The sequence below is a fragment of the Grampus griseus genome, assembly GCF_964374135.1.
Source record: "Grampus griseus genome assembly, chromosome: 11".
Taxonomy (NCBI): Eukaryota; Metazoa; Chordata; class Mammalia; order Artiodactyla; family Delphinidae; genus Grampus; species Grampus griseus.
The window spans coordinates 83,315,420-83,338,322 of record NC_139005.1 but is presented as its reverse complement, the minus strand read 5'-3'; the positions used below and the strand labels follow the sequence as shown (position 1 = coordinate 83,338,322).

Here is a 22,903-nt window from a genome sequence, read left to right as displayed (position 1 = left end):
TGCTGAAACTGTTACCTGTAAGGTCACATACTGGAGGGTGAGTGTTCTGTGTTTTCTTGGATTCTGTAATTGTCTTTTTAGCATCTGTTCATCACAGGAACAGTTATATTAACTATATTTTCTTAATTTCTGTATCCCTGAAGCTCTGGCATTTGTGGACTTACAGACCCTGGGAAAGACTGCCTCTCCCAGGGCTAGCTAATTCCCAAAGATAGTCAAACAATTTACTTGGAAGCATGTTTTTCTTATGCAAACCAACCAATCCAGCCCATTACCCCCAACCACCTCCTTATCTAAACTCTTCTACATCAAGCCAATATTTCCACTGCCCTAAATCAACCCAGGGCCAGGTACAGACAACAGGGACAACTCCTATGCCCCAAAGCCCACTGGAATCATTCATACCAGCCAATTTTCACCTGTTTCTCCTGCCCCGACTTGCCTTTCCCAAAGAAATTCCAGTAAAGGATCTGGCCTAGGCTTTCCCCTGGTTCCTGCTTCTGTCTGCCTCCTAACCAAAATCTGGTGTTTCCCCTATGGCCTTGTGTGGCATGGTAGGTCCCCTTCTCTTGGGAAATGTGAGTAACACATTCTTTCAATGGCAATTACCTCTCTGTCATCACTCAGTCATCTCCATAAATTAAAGTCCCTGGGTACAACGCAGCAGAAGGACATTTCCCCACCCCACCCTTAAAGAAAGCAGGCTTCCTTAGTCATTAGGTTATATGCTGTTTTATTGGGGACCCTCTAACTGTAGATATCTTCAGATCTCTTGAGGTAGTCCACTTTTTAGGGAGGAATCCTGTCTGCTGCCTAGAGGACATAAGCCTACAACCCAACTTTGAGAGTGAAGTTAGGAAAGGCACAATTAAAAGAAGGAGCCTAAAACAATGGATTTTTAACTAGGCTAGATTATAAATAGCCTAGAATGAATAACTAGGCTAGAATTCCTTTACTTAACCAAGTCCCAATCGATGATTTGTATCACTCCTGAGGGATGGGTGTAGCAGGGATAGGGGACATTTAAATTTATTTTCCCACTATTATGAACCAACACTATACCCCTCTAACTGTTCATCCTGAAGCAGAGCAGGAAAAAACCCATAAGAAGCCAATGATCATCATTCCCCACCCCCCCCACCCCCAAGAACTGATTCATGATAAAATTAGTGATTTTCTAGTTATCTGCTATGAAAAGAAAGATAACTATTAAAAAATTCTTAAAACTTTTAAAATTTAATGGATATTTGCAGGTGGCATTTAAAGTCTCTGCCCTTTGAAATCAGTATTCATTACAATTTACTTGTTTTGTCTCCAAAATTCACTATTGTAAGTGAAATCCAATGAGAGAGAGCCTGGAGGAAGGGAGTATATATTTCAGAGGATTTCTGGCAGTTGACCAAGACTTCTAGCTATAGAATTGTTTTTAACAGCCCTGGAAATTCAGTTAAGTTGTGAGTGGCGCTGCTGTCAGGAGCTATGGATGACTGATGAACAGTAATGATCAAGGCTCCTAGGAGGCAGAGAGACACTCCCACTTTTCTATTAACTAGAAATTACATCTTATAGCATTGCATTTGTCTTTTTTTTTTAAGAACCTAAACCACTTAGAAAAAACACTTTTGTCAATTGTCCGACTGAGGATAATGTTTCTGTAGCTCTTTAGATAGATACATATGCTCAATCTGATTCAGTCTATTCACCACAGGGACTAGCAGAGTATCTGGCACTTAATCGGTTAAAATATATATACATATATATATACTTCTTTTGATTAACGAATGAATTAGTTGCGTATATAGTAGAAGAGACTAAGCAGGTATAACTTCAAACAGACGCGATGCCTTACTTTTTTTTGGGGGGGGTGGCAGGGGGAGAGGCTTTTTAAGATTTTGCTAGAATTGCACCCTTGCTACACCCGACGCCCCTCGTTCGACGTCACAATCCGGAGCTAGAACTATCAATCCCAGACTGCCGTGCGAAGGGGCGGGCTCCCCGGGAGCCGCCGAGTGATTGGCTGGGGGAGGCGTTTCCTTCCGGCGGGAAGGGCCCGGGAGGCGGGGACTAGGGGAGGCTTTCGGATGCTATTACCGGGTTGGGCGGGCCGGGTCGGGGAGGGGTTTGTGGGTGAGCCCTGGGTCCCCCGCCCGCTGAGGAGATGGATGAGGATGGGCTTCCTCTCATGGGGTCAGGCATAGACCTGACTAAGGTTTGTAAAAGAAGGAGTTGGACTTCGGCGACCTGGGAGGAGGATGGGGAAGGGACGCCGAGTTTCCAGAGAGACACCCCTCCCCCCCACGCCGTGTCTCTTTTTGCTCAACCCTGGCCTGGGCCTGTCTTCTACCTCTCTCGGGAGGGAGAATCCCACAGTCCACATTAAAAAGGGGTCCCTCCCGAGCTGTCTAAGGGGGGCGGGGGTAATTTGCCTCTCCCAGCCTACGCTTCCCGGGTCACAAGTCCCTATCGTCAAGAGTGAAGCGCTGGCGACACGGGCCGGTTCCGATCTCTAACCCTACCTCTTTTATTCGGCCCTTGAGTTTTTCGTGTGTTTCTGTGTGTTGCCTTTACCTGCGAAAGTTCACACCTGTGAATCCAGAGCCCATTCTCAAACTTTGCAGCCTCTGTCACCTTCGGACACCCCACCCCTGCAGTTTAGGAAAACAAGTTAATGACTCTTGACAGTACTTTCAGTAACTCATCTCACACAGCAAAACGCCCCGTTATTATTAATATCCAGGGGATAGCACGGTGTACGTTCCTCCTGTATGGATCATGTTTATTTTTACGTGACACAGGTGCCAGCTATTCAACAGAAAAGAACGGTGGCATTTCTAAACCAGTTTGTGGTGCATACTGTACAGTTCCTCAACCGATTTTCTACAGTTTGTGAGGAGGTAGGTCCTGTGATACTCGTTTAATGAGTAGCCCAGATGTCACCTTGCACTTCTGAAGGTAACAAATGAGCAAAACAAGAATTACAGTCTATGTATTCATGTACCATAACCTCTTGTCAACCAGTTATTATGTTAACATTACGTTAAATCCTCTTTGATTCTCTTACCATCATTTCTACAGCCCATCTCTGCTGAATTAATTTTCTAGAAGCTTTATGAAATAGTTCAGGAAGGTTTGTGGTTAAAGCAAAAGGAATTCCAAGATTTCACACTTAAAGACATTTTTTATTTTGAAATTAGTTATGTTTCTCTTACCCCAAAGATTACATTTTAAGTATACATCGTTTCAGTTTATATCAAAATTATTTTACATTGCTTGATCCAAAAGATGATGGGGAGGTAGCCTAGAAACATAACTGAGGCATCAAATATCATTATGAAAATTTTTAAAAAAATACTTTCTGCAAATGACTTGTGAAGTAAGGATTAAGTAACCCAGTTACAGGTGAGGTACAAGATCCAGGGACTCCTGTCTTATAAAAAGCTAAAAAAGAGAGTGGGGAGGAAAATGGGAAGCATGGGTTGAAATTGGGTTTAAGAAAGGAGAAGGGGGACAAGGAAATAGAACAACAGTCGTCTGAAACCAAAAGGTGTTTATCAGTCTTCTTTACCACTTGAGGATCATGTTAAACCTTAGGGCTCCATTTTGTCGTGAACTTCCTGAGTGCTGAAGTTACTGTTTGCCATGTGACTGAGTATCCTCCACAATCAAGTCCTTGAATAGAGACTGTTCATAGAGGGGTGGTTGCTGCCTAAAAAGTGTGGGAGTCAAGATTGTTGTCATTGGGGACATTATTGTGTTCTAGGAACAGGATACATATAAATGCTTGAATACTAAAGAAGACCATTGACTGTGCTCTGTCCATAGACTAGAGAAAAGCCCCACACTGGTATGATAGTGACCACTTAAAGCTAAATACACTTTCAAGGATGCTTTATACAGAAATTAAAATGATTTCACTCAGAAGTCAAGGCCTGCTACAGGAAATACCCAGAGAATACCCAGAGACTTCCCAGTCCTAGCCAGTCTCCTACTTTTTTGTACAATGTATGATGTATCTCCATTCCAGATGCATTGTGATTGGCACAATATAGGAATGTTCCCAAGAAGTTAACTAGTGAATACCAATTTTTGTCAGTTTAATTATTGTTAACTTATGCTTGTTAAGCTACTATAAAAGTCCTGTGATTAATTTTTTTTATATGTATACCTTTTATTTCCTTTTTTTGTCTTTTTTTTTAAACATCTTTATTGGAGTATAATTGCTTTACAATGGTGTGTTAGTTTCTGCTTTATAACAAAGTGAATGAGTTATACATATACATATGTTCCCATATCTCTTTCCTCTTGCATCTCCCTCCCTCCCACCCTCCCTACCCCACCTCTCTAGGTGGTCACAAAGCACGGAGCTGATCTCCTTGTGCTACGCGGCTGCTTCCCAGTAGCTATCTATTTTATGTTTGGTAGTGTGTATATGTCCATGCCAATCTCTCACTTTGTCCCAGCTTACCCTTCCCCCTCCCCATATCCTCAAGTCCATTCTCTAGTAGGTCTGTGTCTTTATTCCCATCTTACCCCTAGGTTCTTCATGACCTTTTTTTTTTTTCTTAGATTCCATATATATGTGGTAGCATACGGTATTTGTTTTTCTCTTTCTGACTTACTTCACTCTGTATGACAGACTCTAGGTCCATCCACCTCACTACAAATAACTCAGTCTCGTTTCTTTTCATGGCTGAGTAATATTCCATTGTATAGATGTGCCACATCTTCTTTATCCATTCATCTGTTGATGGACACTTATGTTGCTTCCATGTCCTAGCTATTGTAAATAGAGCTGCAATGAACATTTTGGTACGTGACTCTTTTTTTTTTTTTTTTTTTGTGGTACACGGGCGTCTCACTTTTGTGGCCTCTCCTGTTGGAGAGCACAGGCTCCGGATGCGCAGGCTCAACGGCCACGGCTCACGGACCCAGCCATTCCGCGGCATGTGGGATCTTCCCGGACCGGGGCACGAACGCGTGTCCCCTGCATCGGCAGGCGGACTCTCAACCACTGTGCCACCAGGGAAGCCCTGTACGTGACTCTTTGAATTATGGTTTTCTCAGGGTATATGCCCAATAGTGGGATTGCTGGGTCGTATGCTAGTTCTATCTTTAGTTTTTTAAGGAACCTCCATACTGTTTTCCATAGTGGCTGTATCAATTTACATTCCCACCAACAGTGCAAGAGTGTTCCCTTTTCTCCACACCCTCTCCAGCATTTATTGTTTCTAGAATTTTAGATGATGGCCTGTGATTAATTTTTTAAAACGAAGCAAATAGGACTTCCCTGGTGGCACAATGGTTAAGAATCCTGCCAATGCAGGGGACATGGGTTCCATCCCTTGTCCGGGAAGATCCCACATGCTGCGGAGCAGCTAAGCCCGTGCGCCACAACTACTGAGCCTGTGCTCTAAAGCCCGCGAGCCACAACTACTGAAGCCCACGCGCCTAGAGCCTGTGCTCCACAACAAGAGAAGCCACCTCAACGAGAAGCCCGTGCACCGCAACGAAGAGTAGACCCTGCTCGCCGCAACTAGAGAAAGCCTGCGCACAGCAGCGAAGACCCAGTGCAGCCAAAAGTGAATACATAAAATAAATTTATAATAAAATAAAATAAAGCAAATAACACACACACCCCAAAAATAGGGAGAATGGGGGAAAATGAGATAATTCACAATTGAGTCAACCAATATTCAGTTCATTCTGTCTTATAAATAATATGAGGTAGAGCCTTAGCGTATAGTTTTTGTTAGATATATTAATAAAAACTGCATGGAGACAGGAAAACTATTTTAACTTGTATAAGGTTCCAGCTGTTGTTTTTGTTTAGTTATCAAAATAACTTCTGCCTTCTCATTAAGACAAAAGAAATTGAAATGTGATATGATGATTGATAGAGTAAGGGGCTCAAGTCAATATTTTTTATCTAACAGGCTCAGAGTCTAGGTGCTTGCTTCCCTGAGTTTTATCTTGGACTGCTGCCTCTATAAATGGCATAAAGAATTGACTGACTGAAAAGCAGTAAGCCAAGGATTTAGCCCGTCACTTTGTATACCACGGTAGGGTGGAGAAGTATCTGGAGAAAGACTGTTCCAGGATTGTTAGCAGAGAAGGGCGAATACTCCATCCCCATACTTCTCATCTCCAGTTTAAAAAGTAAGCAACAACAAAACAACCAACAAACACATCTGTGAAAGCAGCTTCATAGAGCTGCCCTGAGGTAGGGATAGCCCCGCACCTTTGTAGGGCCTAACAGTTTTCAGTGCCTGGGGAGTGAGTGTTATTTGCTGAAGACTAGATCAAATATAATAATTGTCTTTTCCTTATTGATTGCTTATGCATTATCAAAGCCTCATGATTCACTCTTTCCCTCCTTCTATTCCTCTCTCCACTACCCCCCAAAACGGTTGGCTGTCTTGACTATATCACTATTTCCTATTTGTTCCTTGAACTCTAGAAAAAATTTTTTTGACCAGAAATTCATGGAATTTAAAGGTAGCTTATGCCTTTTTCTCCTTAATGGTTGATAATCTAGGGTTGACTGTAACTCATTATTTAGAATTCATATTGTAACAGTTTGGATGTTTATGTCAGTTGTAGACTTTTTATCAATACTTGGTGTGATGACAGTAACTAATATTTATTGTGTGCTTATTCTGTGCTAGGCATTGTACTAAGTGCTTTACATGTATTTAATCATCACAGACCAGCTCTTTGAGAGAGGTCCAATTATCTCTTTTTTAGAAATACAGAAACTGAGATGTAGAGAGGCTTAAATCATTTGCTTAGTCGTTTATTCATTCACTCACCATGTATTTGAGTGTATAGTATTTATGGTTGCAGTAGCTGCTCTAACTTGACCACAGTCACACAGCTAGAAATTAAAAGAGCTGGGATTCCAACTCTGATCTATTAACTGGTAAAAACAAAACTGTCTCAGTCTTCTGTTCTATTGCACCGTCTGATCTGAATATGATGCATATTTACATCATTTTCAAGGGAGAGACTGCAGCGTCTTTAAAGCTATTTTAAAATTTAGTTTTTAGATTTGTATTCTCTTCTTTACTATGCCATGTCTATTTGATATAATGTCTTTTTGATATGATAAATTCCAAGGATATAATATAGTTATTCAAGCACAAAGTGTCGTTTTCTCCCTAGTTAAGATCAATGTAGTTTTCCAAAATGGGTTGTTATTTGTTTATAGCACCTGTTAGACCTGTGGGCCTTGTTTAGTTAAAGACTTAAACAAGAACCAAAACAACTCTTGTTTCCCTTAGTAAAAAATGAACCTCAGTTATTACTTTTTGAACTGGAAGTGAACTGGAGGAAAAAGAAAACCTGGTAGATTTTGGTTTGTTTTGGGTGGGTTTGGGTTTTTTTTTGGGGGGGGGTTGATTTTGGAGGTTTTTGTTTGTTTGTTTGTTTTGGTTTTGTTTTTTTCACATAATCTGGTTTGAACCAAACCCAAACAGTAACTTCAGTCACAGCTAAACTCAAATGGGAATTAAATTTGAAACCAATTGCTAGGGCTGTTCATCACTAATACTGGTTTTAAAGTTCTCTGAGAAAGAGAAAAGTGAAGAACGTAGCTTTTTAAAAACTTTCTGGATACTGAGCCACTTTGTAACTCTTGTAATGACTAGAACCAAGGTAGGAGAAAAGTTAGAAGACGGAGAAAGGAAAGTAGTTGAATCAGACCCAATTGGCAGAGTTACTTAGAGTCATCTCTTCCTCCCTCACAAGTCTCCAGTAAGCATTTCTATTCTGGCCCTTATCAGCAAAATCTTGTGGAAGTCCACAGGGACTGCAAATTTTAAATGGAGGAAGGTGGAGGACGACACAAGGTCTATGCATAGCATAGGTAAGACTGAGCAGAAGTTTAACCTTACTGTGAATCTTAAAAGTACTCAGTATCAATAAACAGGGCAGTCAGGTGTGTTACTTTGACTCAGACTTGTAACATGCCTAGAATACTGGGGTTTTAGTCATTTTTTAAATATTCTAAAATGTTTCTTTTTTAAAAAATCTTTAAGTACAGGCAAAAAGTGCTGAGAATTTTCATACGACCTAAAAGAAATCTACATCCAATTTTTTTTTTTCTTTTTTTTGCGGTACGCGGGCCTCTCACTGTGGTGGCCTCTCCCGTTTCGGAGCACAGGCTCCGGACGCACAGGCTCAGCGGCCATGGCTCACAGGCCCAGCGGCCATGGCTCACAGGCCCAGCCACTCCATGGCATGTGGGATCTTCCCGGACCGGGGCACGAACCCGTGTCCCCTGCATCGGCAGGCGGACTCTCAACCACTGCGCCACCAGGGAAGCCCTACATCCAATTTTTAAGCCCACCATCAGACTTAACCTTCAACCAAATAATGTTTTGCTTAAAACCCTATTTTCTGCTACAACTTTTACAACTGCTTTTATAACTTTTACAACTGCTGGGTTTAAGTGTCAGATGAAGCTTAGTAAAACCGTGGATTGCTTCTCTCTCCGGTTTCCAGGACATATTCAACCGAAAGTGGTATACCAAGAGATCCATTAATTTAAAATAGTTTCTCTTTTAAAGAACTGGATATGCAAATTGGATATTTTACAAACCTGAAATACCACAGTGGTTTTTTGTTTTGTTTTGTTTTGTTTTGTTTTTTGCGGTACGCAGGCCTCCCACTGCCATGGCCTCTCCCGCTGCGGAGCACAGGCTCCGGACGCGCAGGCTCAGCAGCCATGGCTCACGGGCCCAGCCGCTCCACGGCTTGTGGGATCCTCCCGGACCGGGGCACGAACCCGTGTCCCCTGCATCGGCAGGTGGACTCTCAACCACTGTGCCACCGGGGAAACCCAACAGTGTTTTTTTTTCCCATGTTCAACTGTTAACTCCATATTTCTTCCTTTGTCTTCTTTTTTTCTCTTCAATAAAATGCACTGCCTTAGGAATAGGCGGGTGATGGATGCATCAAGAAGTTTTCAACTTATCTGACAAACTAGGTACCTTGTATTTTCCCCTCTTGTCCCAAATCAAGGTATTTCAGGTTTGCTTTAAACCCTTATAAAGAGGATGGATGGTTAAATGGATGGGAAAGATTGTTACCTTTCTATTTCTTCTCTGCTGAAACTTTCAGAGGTGGGGACAGTTACTGTTATTGATCATGTTACTTATAATATATCTGTAGTCATCTACACTTCAGAGTAGTAGTTCTCAACCAGGGGACATTTGGCAATGTCTAGAGATGTTTTTACTTGTCACAGTTGGGGAGTTTTTGTGGCATTTAGTGGGTAGAGGTCAGAGATTCTGCCAAACATCCTGTAGTGTACAGGATAGCCCTTCACAACAAAGAATTATCCAGCCCAAAACATCAATAGAGCCAAGGTTGAGAAACCTACCTTATGGTGGCCTAGTGGTTTAGAAGGAAAATGCAGAAAACATAAACATCTTAGAAATGAGCTTCAGCAGCCCATAAATGAAGCCAGGTGTATTTTGTCAAGTGACAGTGGCTTTCTAAAAAGTACATATTTATGTGTGTTATAGCAATAATTACATGGGGACAGACTCAGAAACATTTATTATGCTGAATAATCTTTGAAAAGCAGAGGTTCTTAAATGTGCCATGGATCCTTCGGCAGTCTAGTGAAATGAAATAAATGTTTTTAAATGCATAAAATAAAATGTGTAGATTACAAAAGATACCAATTACATACGTAAAAATTCAAAATCGTGATATAGTAATATATCCTTTATTAAAGCATTAAGTTGTATAACAGGTAGCATATTTAATATTTTAGACTCTCAAAAACCAGCTCTAGAGAAGATAGATAATACCTTTATGGATAATTTAAAAAACATGATTTATCCACAGCAAAGATCTTCCCTAGCCAAGAGGAAAAGCCTTTTGTTGATCTGATTTTCAGAAAATCATTTACATAGTGGTTCTGAATTTGGGGTACATGAACTTGGATGGGGGAAAAAAATCATGTATATATATTTTTTTACCTTTAACTTAAATTTCACATTTTCTTTAAATTTGGTCAACAGAAATCACAATAGTATTAGGACCTATGACTCACCAATAGAAAGCACAGATTTTTTTTTTATTAAATTACAGTTGTTTCAGATTTCTTTAGACTTCACAATTACCGTTGTTTCTAGATTAGATATCAAGAATATTCAGATAAATTATAACTAAAATATATTGATGCTTAGATCAGTGTCTTGCATGAATAAATCATTCATATAATCTTGTTTTATTAAAAAACCAGGTCATTTCATTTTGGTGAGGTTTTGATAATAGTAGATGAAAGTAGGTAAAATGAGTGCCAAAGCAAAAGATTGACATACCAGATGAATTTGCATCCAAAAAAAATTGGGAATTACTGCTCTGGAAAGTATAACTTTTTTCCCAAGCCTCTTTAATCTTCCTTATCAAGAAGTAGTTTTCTGAATAAACATTTTCATCCTTATTCCCTTATTTTCTAAGACTAGTATTTCAATCCTTAGCCTATCTTGTGTGAACATTTGAGTATCCATTTAAAGACAATTTATGATCTAATCCTGAAAAAAATGTTAATACCTATCTTTTTAAATAATTCCAGATAAACAGCATCTATTTTAGGAAATTTGATCAGAAAATTTTGATTCCCAGTATTCAGCACAATAGCATCATAGTTTTAGTGAGAAGCAGGTTGATCATTTATTAGCTTTGAATAACAAAAATTATATCTATGCAATACTCAGGAATTTTCCATCTTTTTAAAAAAATTAATTAAACTTTATTTTTTAGAGCAATTTTAGGTTCACAGCAAAATTGAGCAGGAAGTATAGAGTTCCCATTTATTCCTTGACTCCCACTCCCAACCCTTGTGCACAACATTCCCCATTATCAGCATGCCCCACCAGCATGGTACATTTATTACACTCAGTTTGTTACAGTCTGCATTGACACATCAACACCCAGAGTCTATGGCATCATGCTTTAACAAGCTGAAACACTCAAAAATATTTAGTATATGGAGTTCGAGTGTTTGAGTTCAGATTATTTTACTTGTATAAAGACTCAGTTTTCTCATCTTTAAAAGAGAAATGCACATCAGAACTACAATGAGGTATCACCTCATACTGGTCAGAATGGCCATCGTCAAAAAATCTGCAAACAATAAATGCTGGAGAGGGTGTGGAGAAAAGGGAACCCTCCTGCACTGTTGGTGGGAATGTAAATTGATACAGCCACTATGGAGAACAGTATGGAGGTTCCTTAAAAAACAAAATAGAACTACCATACGACCCAACAATCCCACTACTGGGCATATACCCTGAGAAAACCATGATTCAAAAAGTCACTTGTACCCCAGTGTTCATTGCAGCACTATTTACAATAGCCAGGACATGGAAACAACCTAAATGTCCATCGACAGATGAATGGATAAATAAAATGGAACATTACTCAGCCATAAAAACGAACGAAACTAGGTTTTTAGAGATGTGGATGGACCTAGAGTCTGTCATACAGAGTGAAGTAAGTCAGAAAGAAAAACAAATATCGTATATTAACACATATATGTGGAATCTAGAAAACTGGTACAGATGAACCTATTTGCAGGGCAGAAATAGAGATGCAGATGTAGAGAACAGATATGTGGACACGGGTGGGGGAAGGGGAGGGTGGGATGAATTGGAAGATTAGTTCTGACAAAAATACACTGCTATGTGTAAAATAGATAGCTAGTGAGAACCTGCTGTGTATTTCAGGGACCTCAGCTTGGTGCTCTGTGATGACCTAGACGGGTGGGATGAGGGGGAAGGAGGGGATGTATATATATATATATATACATATAGCTGAGTCACTTTATTGTACAGCAGAAACTAACATAACATTGTAAAGAAATTATACTCCAATAAAAATTAATTAATTAATTAAAAAATAAAATTGGCATCATAGGGACTTCCCTGGAGGTCCAGTGGTTAAGACTTTGCTTTCCAGTGCAGGCGTGCAGGTTCAATCCCTGGTCAAGGGGCTAAGATTCCTAATGCCTCACAGCCAAAAAACAAAACAGAAGCAATATTGTAACAAGTTCAATAAAAGTGGTTCACAGGGACTTCCCTGGTGGCGCAGTGGTTAAGAATCTGCCTGCCAATGCAGGGGAAACGGGTTTGAGCCCCGGTCCGGGAATATCCCACATGCCGCTGAGCAACTAAGCCCATGCGCCACAACTACCGAGGCTGCGCTCTAGAGCCCACAAGCCACAACCACTGAGCCTGCATGCTGCAACTACTGAAGCCCGCGTGCCTAGAGTCCGTGCTCTGTAACAAGAAAAGCCACCACAGTGAGAAGCCTAAGCACCGCAACGAAGGGTAGCCCCCACTCAGCAACAAAGACCCAACGCAGCCAAAAATGAAATAAATAAATAAATTTATTTTTAAAAAATATGGTCCACATCAAAAAAAATTGGCATCATAATAGTTTCTACTTCATAGACTTGGTGTGAGATTTCAAATGATACTTGCATATACAGTGTAGCATACTAAGGTAAATGCTCAGATGTTTACAGTGATGATGATTATTGCTTAAAAGTACATATTTATATAAATATATTAAAACAAAAATGAATTTTTATTTCATTTTTTCTTTTTCTGTGTTCACTTATTTTAATCAAAACAATGTATGCATTTTAAAATAAGTTAGAAATTATTCACTTTACAAATTAACTTGCTGTGGGATTTCTGCAGTTACTAAGCTTCTGCAGTGAATTAAATGACTGATTTGTCAAAATTTAATTTCCGTGATTTTCAGGAAAACGTATAATTTGCAGAGGAATTTATCCATATGATGTTTTATAAGCCTGTGTTTATATTTGTATCAAAGCCTTATGTAAACAAATCCTAGAAATCAAGGTTAAACTTAACTTCAAATGCCATTAAAACTAGATTCTAATGTTTTATTTCTAAATTATATCTTTGTAGATATCAAGAATGCTCATCTAAAAAATAAGTGTCTTGTGAAGAAGTACTAACTACTCTATGGTTGCTTTCAGTTTTCTCCCCCTCTAAATATGGGCAAAATGATCATTTCTTGGGGTGTTAAAATTCTGCTTATGAGTTAGTCAAGATCTTGATAATATCCCAGAAAGCAATCAGAATGCTGCACATCTGCCAACTAGTAAACTGGCCAACTGCTTGTAGGCTGTGTCACTAATAATGTTTAGGATGAGGGAGTTTTAAATAAATGTTCTTATGGATCATATTTTATGATGTTACTTTTATTTGTGTGGGAGTATATATATGGCTAATTTAATTGTACAGAATAACTAGAGCATGGTAAGTTCTTGGTTCTGGTTTATCTTAGATTTTGATGGTAGGTTGATTCCTTTTGCTTTTTTAGTATTCTTTCTTATTTTTTCTCTTTGTTTTAATTCTTTCCAGCATTAACTACTCATCTTACAGTTTCATCCTTTTTTACTTTTCAAACTTGAAAAGTTTGTATTTGGGACTAATTGTATATATTTATGTGTTTAAGTAATTTATAAAGGCAGATACTGTTCCATTCTGTTTTGGACTAATTTTTATTCTTGTGTTCTGTGAAGAATTCCTTCATTCAACAACAAATAATTATTAGGCTTCTGTTAAGTGTCCAGTACTGTTCTGGCACTAGGGGTATAACAGTGAATAAAAACCTTTGTCCTCAGAGGAGTTTACATTCTGGTCCCAGTGATTGATTATGGCTCTGATAATGAGTTTGATAAGGCTGAAAATGTAACTTTTTCTTTTCTGTGAATACAGCTTTATAAAATAACCATGAAGCATGCTAATGAAGTTAATAGAATACTTGAGTTCCCATTCTTACTCATATAAATAAGAGAGTAGTATGTTAGAAAATCACAAATATTTAAACCATAGTTTTTATTATTTTCAAATCTGCTGTTTGTTATCCTTGTTAACAGTTTATTTTTAATCAGACTTTATTCTTTTTTTTTTTCCCTTTGGAGTTCATTCTTTTGTTTCTAATCTTTCTTTTCCAGAAACTGGCAGACCTTTCTCTTCGTATCCAGCAAATTGAAACAACTCTCAATATTTTAGATGCAAAGGTTTGTATTTCTGAATAATTTATAGGATAAACTTTGCTCTACATATACCAGCTTTCTCAGTCACACTTAACTTTAATTGCGTTTAGAGATGAATTCAATTTAGCTCCTGCATCCATGAAATGGTGCAGTGTTTTCTTTTGTTTAATTTATTATAATTGCAAAGGAAATGATCTTCATTATGAACCACTAACCGAGTCTGTTTAAATGTTTCTTTCATTATTTGAATCAAAAGCATAATGAGTAGCATGTTAACAAATTGAACTCTTACATAGTTTACTTCATTTGATGGAAAACTCACAATTATCTTAATAGTAATCATTGATAACACAGGAAAAATTATGTAAAACTTTACATGTCTCCAGAGCAAAATTTGGAGAAAATATCACCTATTTTCCATTTGTAAATATATTAAATGCTAAAGAATACCAATTTTGATGTCAGAAATTACAAAAGATAACTTTTTATCTTATAACAGCAAAAATAGAAGCGTTGTTTGATTTGAAGCTTGCAGGTTTTGTGTCCTTTTCTATATAAAATAATGGAGATGCTAGTATATTTTTGTGACTTTGTCCTTTTTTTTCTTTAACATCTTTATTGGAGTATAATTGCTTTACAATGGTGTGTTAGTTTCTGCTTTATAACAGAGTGAATCAGCTATACATATGTGACTTTGTCCTTTTATCCAAAAGTTGATCTGAAAAAATATGTATTGAATGTTTATAAGGAAGTGAAATGACTAATATCTTTTAACATAAGGATCAGAATGTCTAGCTTGTACTTTCTACATCTTCCTGTGGACTTCAGCCACTGTATTTCCCTCAGAACATTTCTGTAGATTGTAATTTAGGATACTTGGCCTTGAACATGTTCAAGATAGTCTCTTAGTAGCCATACCCACTTGAAACTATTTGGGCCATAGCCACTGTGCTAAATACTGTCATCAGTCAACAGTTCTCAATGAATATTGCTTCTTCAGGTCTTATTACCATTGGTTTTTCATTATTCTTTATAATGAATATGTGTATTATTTTAATGTTTGTGGAATTCTTAAGTTAGAGTTCAAGGTCACAAGTTAAGTTGCCATATGGACAGATTAACCTTAATTTTTTCCATGGCCATAGAGTTAATCCTCAGAGTTAACCAAACATTTGACAAATGTATATCATTGATATCAGGATGAAATCAGAAAAGAGGGTTTGCATGGATCTTGCAAATCCAACCTGAAATGCTTAACCACTGACAACATGCTCATTTTTTGTGTATGAAAAATAATGCATTTTAGTAACATTCAGTGATGTTACTAAAGAAAAAAAAAAGGAATAAGCTATATCATACATTAAAATGTGGCAAGAGTTTTGTCATTTCCCAGATTATTCAAACTTAAAATGTGCTACAAAGCACATTTTGAGGGGAAGGGTAACAAAATATGTTTAATAAAAATCTTTTTGCAACTTTGTGAGCTAGATTTTCTTATCCCCACTTTACAGGTAAGAAAATTGAGGCCTAGGATGATTTACACAGCGTCACATATTTTGTGACTTAGACCTAGGCAATATGACTCCAAATCCCATGCTCTCATTCCTTACACTAGGATTCCTTAGATTTTAAAAATAATTCCTGAGAAAGAATGGTGATATGCTAAATTAGATTGGTGAGAAATTCTTCAAAAATATTTTATTTGTGAATGCCTTTCACTTTTAAGTAGTTTATGGCATGGAGAATTTCAACCAAAGATGAGATTTTATAAACCTATTTCTACAGGCTTAAAAACTTAAGACAGCTATTTAAAACACACACACACACACACACACACACACACTTAGAAACTTAGTGTTTAAGAACCTAATATTATCCTCATATACCAACATTAATTTTCTTTTCTCAGTTGTCATCTATCCCAGGGCTAGATGATGTCACATTTGAAGTATCTCCTGTAAGTGTCACTAGGATCACAAATGAAACACATTCTGAAACCACTTCAGAGCAATCACAGGTAAGTATTTAAGTTCCGGGAAACATGAGCAGATATCTTGGTTGAACCAAATAGACCTAATCAGCAGGTTTGAAGAAAGAAGTTAAATAAAAATGTAATACTTTGAATAGTAATATTTTAAACCTTAAGATAGAAAATGAAGTTTGAAAAAAAGTTATTAGCTTTTCATTTGTTATTTTGAAGGGCTTCCTAAAGTTAATATTTTTCTTGCCTATAAAAAAAAGAAAACCTATACAGAACTAGGAAAAATCTTGAATATAATTGTTTTCTTCAAGTTCACTATGGAAGTTTTTTTCTTAGTTCTTATAAGAAATGTATCTTTTAAATGTTTTATTATAAAAACTTTCAAACGTGAACAAAAATAGAATAGTACAATGAATACCCAAATGCCCATTACCTGGATTCACCAGTTAAGATTTTGTTGCAAATGCTTCATCTTTTTTTGTCACTTACTGAAGTGAATTCCAGGCATCATGTTATTTCACCCCTGTATAATTCCTTGTGAAAAGTTCTGAAATTTTCTTGTGTAACCACAATGCCTTTATCATATACAATATAATTAACAATAATTCCCTGGTAATATCTAACTCCTTGTTGCCTGAAGTCTGCTCCATGGGCCAGCAGCCTCAGAATCACCTGAGGGCCTGTTAGAAATGCGGGATTTCAGGTTCTACCCCACACTTAAGGAATCAGAATCTGCATTTTAACAAGATTCCTATGTGATTTGTAGACTTGAAATTTGAGAGATCCTGATCTAAGAAATACCAGTTTTGGGAGTTGATTTGTTTAAATCAACATCCTAGTAAGAGCCATGCTTTGTGTTTGTTTCTTAATGTCTTAATGTTCATTTATGCTCTGTATAAATTTAAATTTTATATGACTTTTTATTTCAAGAAATAAAAATTCTTTATTGTTTAAGAACAGATAATCTCTAGTGTATCTCAGTGAGGTATTAAAATCCAAAATAAAATAATCACTAAAATGGTGGTCTAACAAGTAGTACCAAGCAAGCAGACTTCCTATCTATATGGAATTCTGCATTTGTACCTGGAGGTACTTTTCACAGGATATTTTTTAGATCATGATGGTGTTGACCATGATGATAATAACTAAACATGTAAAGGTTTTTACTGTGTGAGGCGTGCTAAGTGCTTTTTATAAATTAAATCAATTCTCACAACAGCCCTATGTCTACAGATACGTCAAATGAGGTACACAGAGGTTAAGTAACTTGCTGAAGGTAAACTGTAAGAGCTGGAATTTTAACCCAGGCAATCTGGTGTCAAGAATCCTAGCTCTTATATGCTACACTGCACTGTCTCCAGCACCTGTGTTGAACTTGTTAAACATATTGAGTACATGTGGTACAAGGCCCTGTGGGATGAGCCATATATTTAGAGATATTATGTATTTGGGGAATGAATTAGATGACCATTTACTTAATAATTAGATATTAGAAAATTTAACATCCACTTAATATAACAAATTCCATTATGATGGCCACTGGACTATATATAATATACAAGAGTAAATCCAGATGTTTAGAGGAGTTTAACTTCACAAGGTTTTTTCAGTTAAAGATGGACCATTCTTTCTCTAGAACAAGGCATGTGTAAAAAATATTAAATGTTTCCACCCTACCTAGTAATTATTCTTTGGAGGATACTAACTGTCATATGTTTCTATAAATTTCTAAAATGGTATCTAACTTTTAATATTAATTTTTCCAGGTGTTATTGTGCATGCCATCTATAATATGTATTTTAAAACTTATGCAGCTGTGTTGGTCTTGCCTATTTAAGGTCTCAAAAAACTGATTATGAGTAATCACAACTGAATTATCTAAAATTCAGAATGACCTGATATTCTGGCAGTTTTATTTAAAAATAGTATATTAATTCATTTGGAGAATTTATGAAGTGTTGTTGGCTTCCTGAGTTTTAAAAATGTCCTAAAATTGTGTCTTGATTGGATTAATAAAATCAGCATGTTCAGCATGTTCTTAATATTGAAATCAACTTTTTAATTTCTTCTCCGTTGTTTTTAGTTGGTATATTTTATGTAAAATATTTTGAAATGGACTGAAGTATTGCTTAACACAGAATTTCCATTGACATTACAGTCAGCTCACTTATCAGATAAAGGATAATCGTGAACTTTTTTTTTAATCATCCATTCATTACAATCTCCAATCTATTGATATATATGAGTCAAAGACCCAAGGTTTGCATGCTGATTTTTCTGCAACTTTAATTTCATGGTTCAGATCTTATCATTACTCACAATAGAACATCCAATTGTGCAGATTGAGATTAATTTGAGAATAAAATGAAGGACAGTTGAGAAATATGAGAGAGGATTTGGGTCATTCAAATAGCAAAGGTGTAAGACCTGATATAATTAAACCTTGTTGAGGTCTTAGTTATTAGGCCAAAGTTAAAGGCTGAGTTTTAAAATCCATTGGTCTTATATGTAATTATCATTTGCTCCATTGTGCTACTCTATGAGTTTATTGTTCCTATTTTTTTAAAAGCATACTTGGGTCTTGTTTGAATTTTTTATTTAATTAAATGTTTTGGACAGTTTGTAATTATGTATTTTACAGATGAATGTGTATATATACATATATATACACACACATACACACACACGTGCGTGCACACTTTTGTACACTTGACACTGTCATATAACAGGAGTAACCTAAAGAATTTTTGGATGTTTTATTTGCTTCAGCATTTAAAAGAGATTTAATTTATATTTGAATTATCTGAGGAAAAACCTTAACATATAATTCATATTCTAAAAACTATGAATACTTAAAGATTTTTTTGATTTATTTACAATTTCAGCATAGATAGGTAGACATAAAATTGATTTTATTCAGTTAAGGAACTTACTCTTAATGCTAACATACAGATAGTGAGTCAGAATTCACTAACTAGACTTACTCTAAATGTTTAGGTTGATAGAAAAATCAAGAACTGTATATAGACAGTCATAGCTTTGCACTAAAGTGAAGATAGGGTTCCAATATGGACAAGTTTCAGTTAACATTGTACCACGCAAAGTTGAGAATTGCCTATACGATAAAAACATTTTTGTCCATAAAGACCATTCCCCAGTATTCTTCATTATAAGTAGTAGTTTTTATAATGTTAATAATTTCATCAGTAGCTGAAATATATAAAAACATAATTTTGTCTGAGAAATGGGTTTCTCTTCCACAAGTTCTCCAGGCATTGCCTTTAAAGATGTTAGAATAGCCATATCCACTTAGAACAAGATTATTCGATGAATGAGGAATATAACTGTGTAGACGGTATAGATACCCAGAAAATCAATTTTCTGTCCGCTACAGTTGAACAATTGACAAATCAGATAGCATTATTAGCTTTATTAAAAGTTGTATTAAAATAATAGGTCCATCAATAATTCATGTTTTTTATCAGCACTTGGGACAAGTAAAGCAGAATTCTAATTTTTTAATGCCATGAATGTATTTACATCTTTACGGAACAATATAGTGTTGATATTAAGTGTAACTTCCTCTGAAATCATATTTAAGTATTTGTAAATATTTGGAAACATATATCCCATAATTAAATTATTGGTAAATTTAGAAATATGATTTTTTTCTGATATTGATTGCTTTAGAATTATAAAAAGAAACATCCCTTTTAAGTAACATGACGGACCCCTTTTGTGAATTGTCTAAAGTTTTATACGCAATACTCTCTACAGGTGAACAGTTTACAAGAGTCTGGACCACAGGAAAGTGAAGTAACACCAGAAAATATCTTAACTGTAGCCAAGGATCCAAGATATGCCAGATATCTCAAAATGGTTCAAGTGGTAAGCTAATTTGGTCTGTCTTCTCTGTCTAGCAGCCTCCTCTGAAGTTCTTAACCCTGGAGGTTTCATTGTTATTTTTTCAATCTGAGAAAACTGCTAAACCGAGTGACCAAGTTTTCTACTCTCTTACTTCTTTTCTATGTTTAATGAATGCCCTGATAAAGAGTAAGCAGAAGTCGAATCTTCTAATTAAAACTGACCTCACACTTCAAATTAACATAGTTTAGTATAGATTTATGTAAATTTTTTGCTTTACGTAATCTTTGCAAATCTTGAATGTATCAGATAGAGGAATGAAAGTGGACTATTCACTTAGTAAATCGTATGGCTTTAGCTTAATTTCCTGTATGCTAACACAAATGGTTTTTTGTGTATTTTTATTCTGAATTTCACCTGTCAATAGTTTCGTTCATAGAAAAGAGCATAAGTCACTTGGCCATGTAAGGTAATGCTTTTAATATTATGACTTGAGAATGTGTATTTTTTCTAAGAAATCATTACATGGTATGCAAAAAAGTACAACACAATATTTGCTCTTCTATAACAGCAGAAGTTCATTTCATTCCTGTAGAAAGTCCTATTACAGTAGTTGAAGGAGCTAGCTGTCCATTTTTCAGTTGATCAGAAAATTAATCCTTCTGTAAAATTCTGTTATCAGGCAAAAGAAGGACTGATATTAAAGAAGAACAGTTTTGCTGTTCTTGGCATTATTTATCACCAAAATAATTTAAAAACTAAGACTGTCTGACAACCAGAAAGAATAGATTGGCTATTTAGAAGCTACATTGGTGACAATGGGGAGAAGAAAGTACATTCACTTTCTCTAGCTGTCAGAAGTAGCTGTGTCACTTTCAAAATTCTTAATTGACAGTCAAAGCTCTGGGCTTTAGGCTTTGGGGAAAAAAACAGACTTTGGGTTGAAAATATAAATTTTTTAAACTAATAAAAATAAAATAGAGCTAGTTTGAGTGTGAATCATGATAAATGAATTTTTAAAACTAAAACCCAGGAAAGCTTAAGCTAAGCTTAAAATATGGACTGTTAAAAAATATGTCTTTGACACTTTCAAACAAAAGATGAAAAGTTTCAGAGTAACTCTGAAAGGCTTTTTATTTAGTCTCTTCTTGCCTAACCTATATAAAATAGGAAATGGGAAAATCTACTTGATATCTATGACTGCCTTGAAATATTTGATAGAAGACCACATCTTAGGATAATTGTTATATTCTTAATACATTGCCTCTGACTTTACAAGAATTTGAAAAATCCTCATTTTTCTTTTCAGTATTAATCCACTGTCCTTTTATTCCACAAATATTAAACACTTACCCTAGGTACCATATTAGATATTGTCTAGATTTATTTAGCCAACTAAGGTTCACAGACACCACTTGATATTTTTATTTTTGTTATTAATTACTTAGACAAATTTCATTGCTTTTCAGAATTTCATATATAATATATATCATATGTTTACATGTATATATGTAAATGATTCTTTACATATTTATTCTTCTAATCATGTAGCTTACCATCTCACTAGGAATAAAAGCCAAAGTCCTTCAGAGGCCCGTGAGATGCTATACAATTTAGTTCCCTAATTACCTTTCTAATCTCATATCTTCACTCACTCTGCTCCAGCTCTACTGTCCTCCTTGATGTTCCTTGAATAAATATATAGACAGTCGCGTGTCTCGGGGCCTTTGCATCAGTTCTCTCTGCCTGAAACACTTTTCCCAAATATCTTTATGGTTTTGCTCCCTCTCTTCCTTCAAATATTTGCAGAAATATTACCTTCTTTCTAGTCCCATTCCTTTTATTCCTTCCCTACTATATTTTTCTTCATATAACCATCTAATTATATGCAAAACACTACATATTTTATGTACATTGTTTGTGTGTCTACTGCTCCTAGAATATACACCTTTTTGTTTACTGCCCTATTCCCAGTTCCTAGAACCATACCTGGCACATAGTATTTACCTATGAATGAAAATGATGGTATTTTTCTCTATACTGTTTTAACTTTTGATAGGTTTTGGTGATAGATTTCTTTTTTACACTAGCTCAGTGGTTTTTAGAGTAAAAAACTTGTTCAAGATATAGGTTTCTAGTTCCCACCCTACTAAATGAGAATCTTTGCAGTTGGGACTCAGAGCCAGAGCATACGTGCTTTGAGAAATGCTCTTCTGATTAAGAACTGTTTAAAAATATTTTACACTGTTTTGTTTTTTTTTTTAATAAATTTATTTACTTTACTTTTGGCTGCGTTGGGTCTCCGTTGCTGTGCACAGATTTTCTCTAGTTGTGGCGAGCAGGGGCTACTCTTCATTGCGGTGCGCGGGCTTCTCATTGCAGTGGCTTCTCTTGTTGCGGAGCACAGGCTCTAGGCATGTGGGCTTCGGTAGTTGTGGCACGTGAGCTCAATAGTTGTGGCTTGCGGGCTCTAGAGTGCAGGCTCAGTAGTTGTGGTGCACGGACTTAGTTGCTCCGTGGCATGTGAGATCTTCCCAGACCAGGGCTCAAACCCATGTCCCCTGCATTGGCAAGCAGATTCTTAACCACTGCACCACCAGGAAAGCCCCTTTACACTGTTTTATAACACCAAATAATTTTTATCTCAAAACATTTAAAAAGTTGATAGTTTTATTTCTTATATTTTAAACTATCTAATTCTGTAGCAGTATCTGGCACTTAGCTTTAGCCCATCCTTTTTGCTTGGTGTCACCATGAGCAGGGGTTTAATTTTTTCTGCCTCAGACTTTTTGTTTTTAGCCCAATTTCCTTGATTTTAGTCCTTTGCCTCTCTTCTGCCTTTTGTACGGGTGTTTCTAATTCCTGAACATTTCCAGTGTTCTGGAAGTGCTGCTTCTTTGTGGTATCCTTCTCTTCAGGCACATGGACTTGGCCTTCCTTTGCTATGCTAAGTCATCATTCTTTTATCTGCTTTTAATTTCCATGTATTGTGGTTCGTGTATGCCTCT

The 22,903-nt window shown here is 36.5% G+C and overlaps 1 protein-coding gene across 5 annotated transcripts in view; it reads left to right on the top strand.

Moving 5' to 3' along the window:
• Positions 1-2,074: 2,074 nt before the first annotated feature.
• Positions 2,075-22,903, top strand: part of WASHC3 (WASH complex subunit 3) — a 51,817-nt gene continuing 30,988 nt past the window's right edge. For 2 of the 5 annotated variants that reach the window (XR_014297440.1, XM_082666133.1), the window contains exons 1-5: positions 2,075-2,209; positions 2,796-2,894; positions 14,009-14,074; positions 15,960-16,067; positions 19,809-19,919. Coding sequence is in view for 2 of the 5 variants with exons in the window: in XM_082666133.1 (XP_082522259.1) it covers positions 2,159-2,209; positions 2,796-2,894; positions 14,009-14,074; positions 15,960-16,067; positions 19,809-19,919 (435 nt within the window). In the remaining 3 variants the exon portion in view is untranslated. Of the gene's footprint in view, positions 2,210-2,795; positions 2,895-14,008; positions 14,075-15,959; positions 16,068-19,796; positions 19,921-22,903 lie in introns of all 5 variants that reach the window. The other 3 variants (XR_014297441.1, XM_082666132.1, XR_014297442.1) reach the window with 2 other exon arrangements.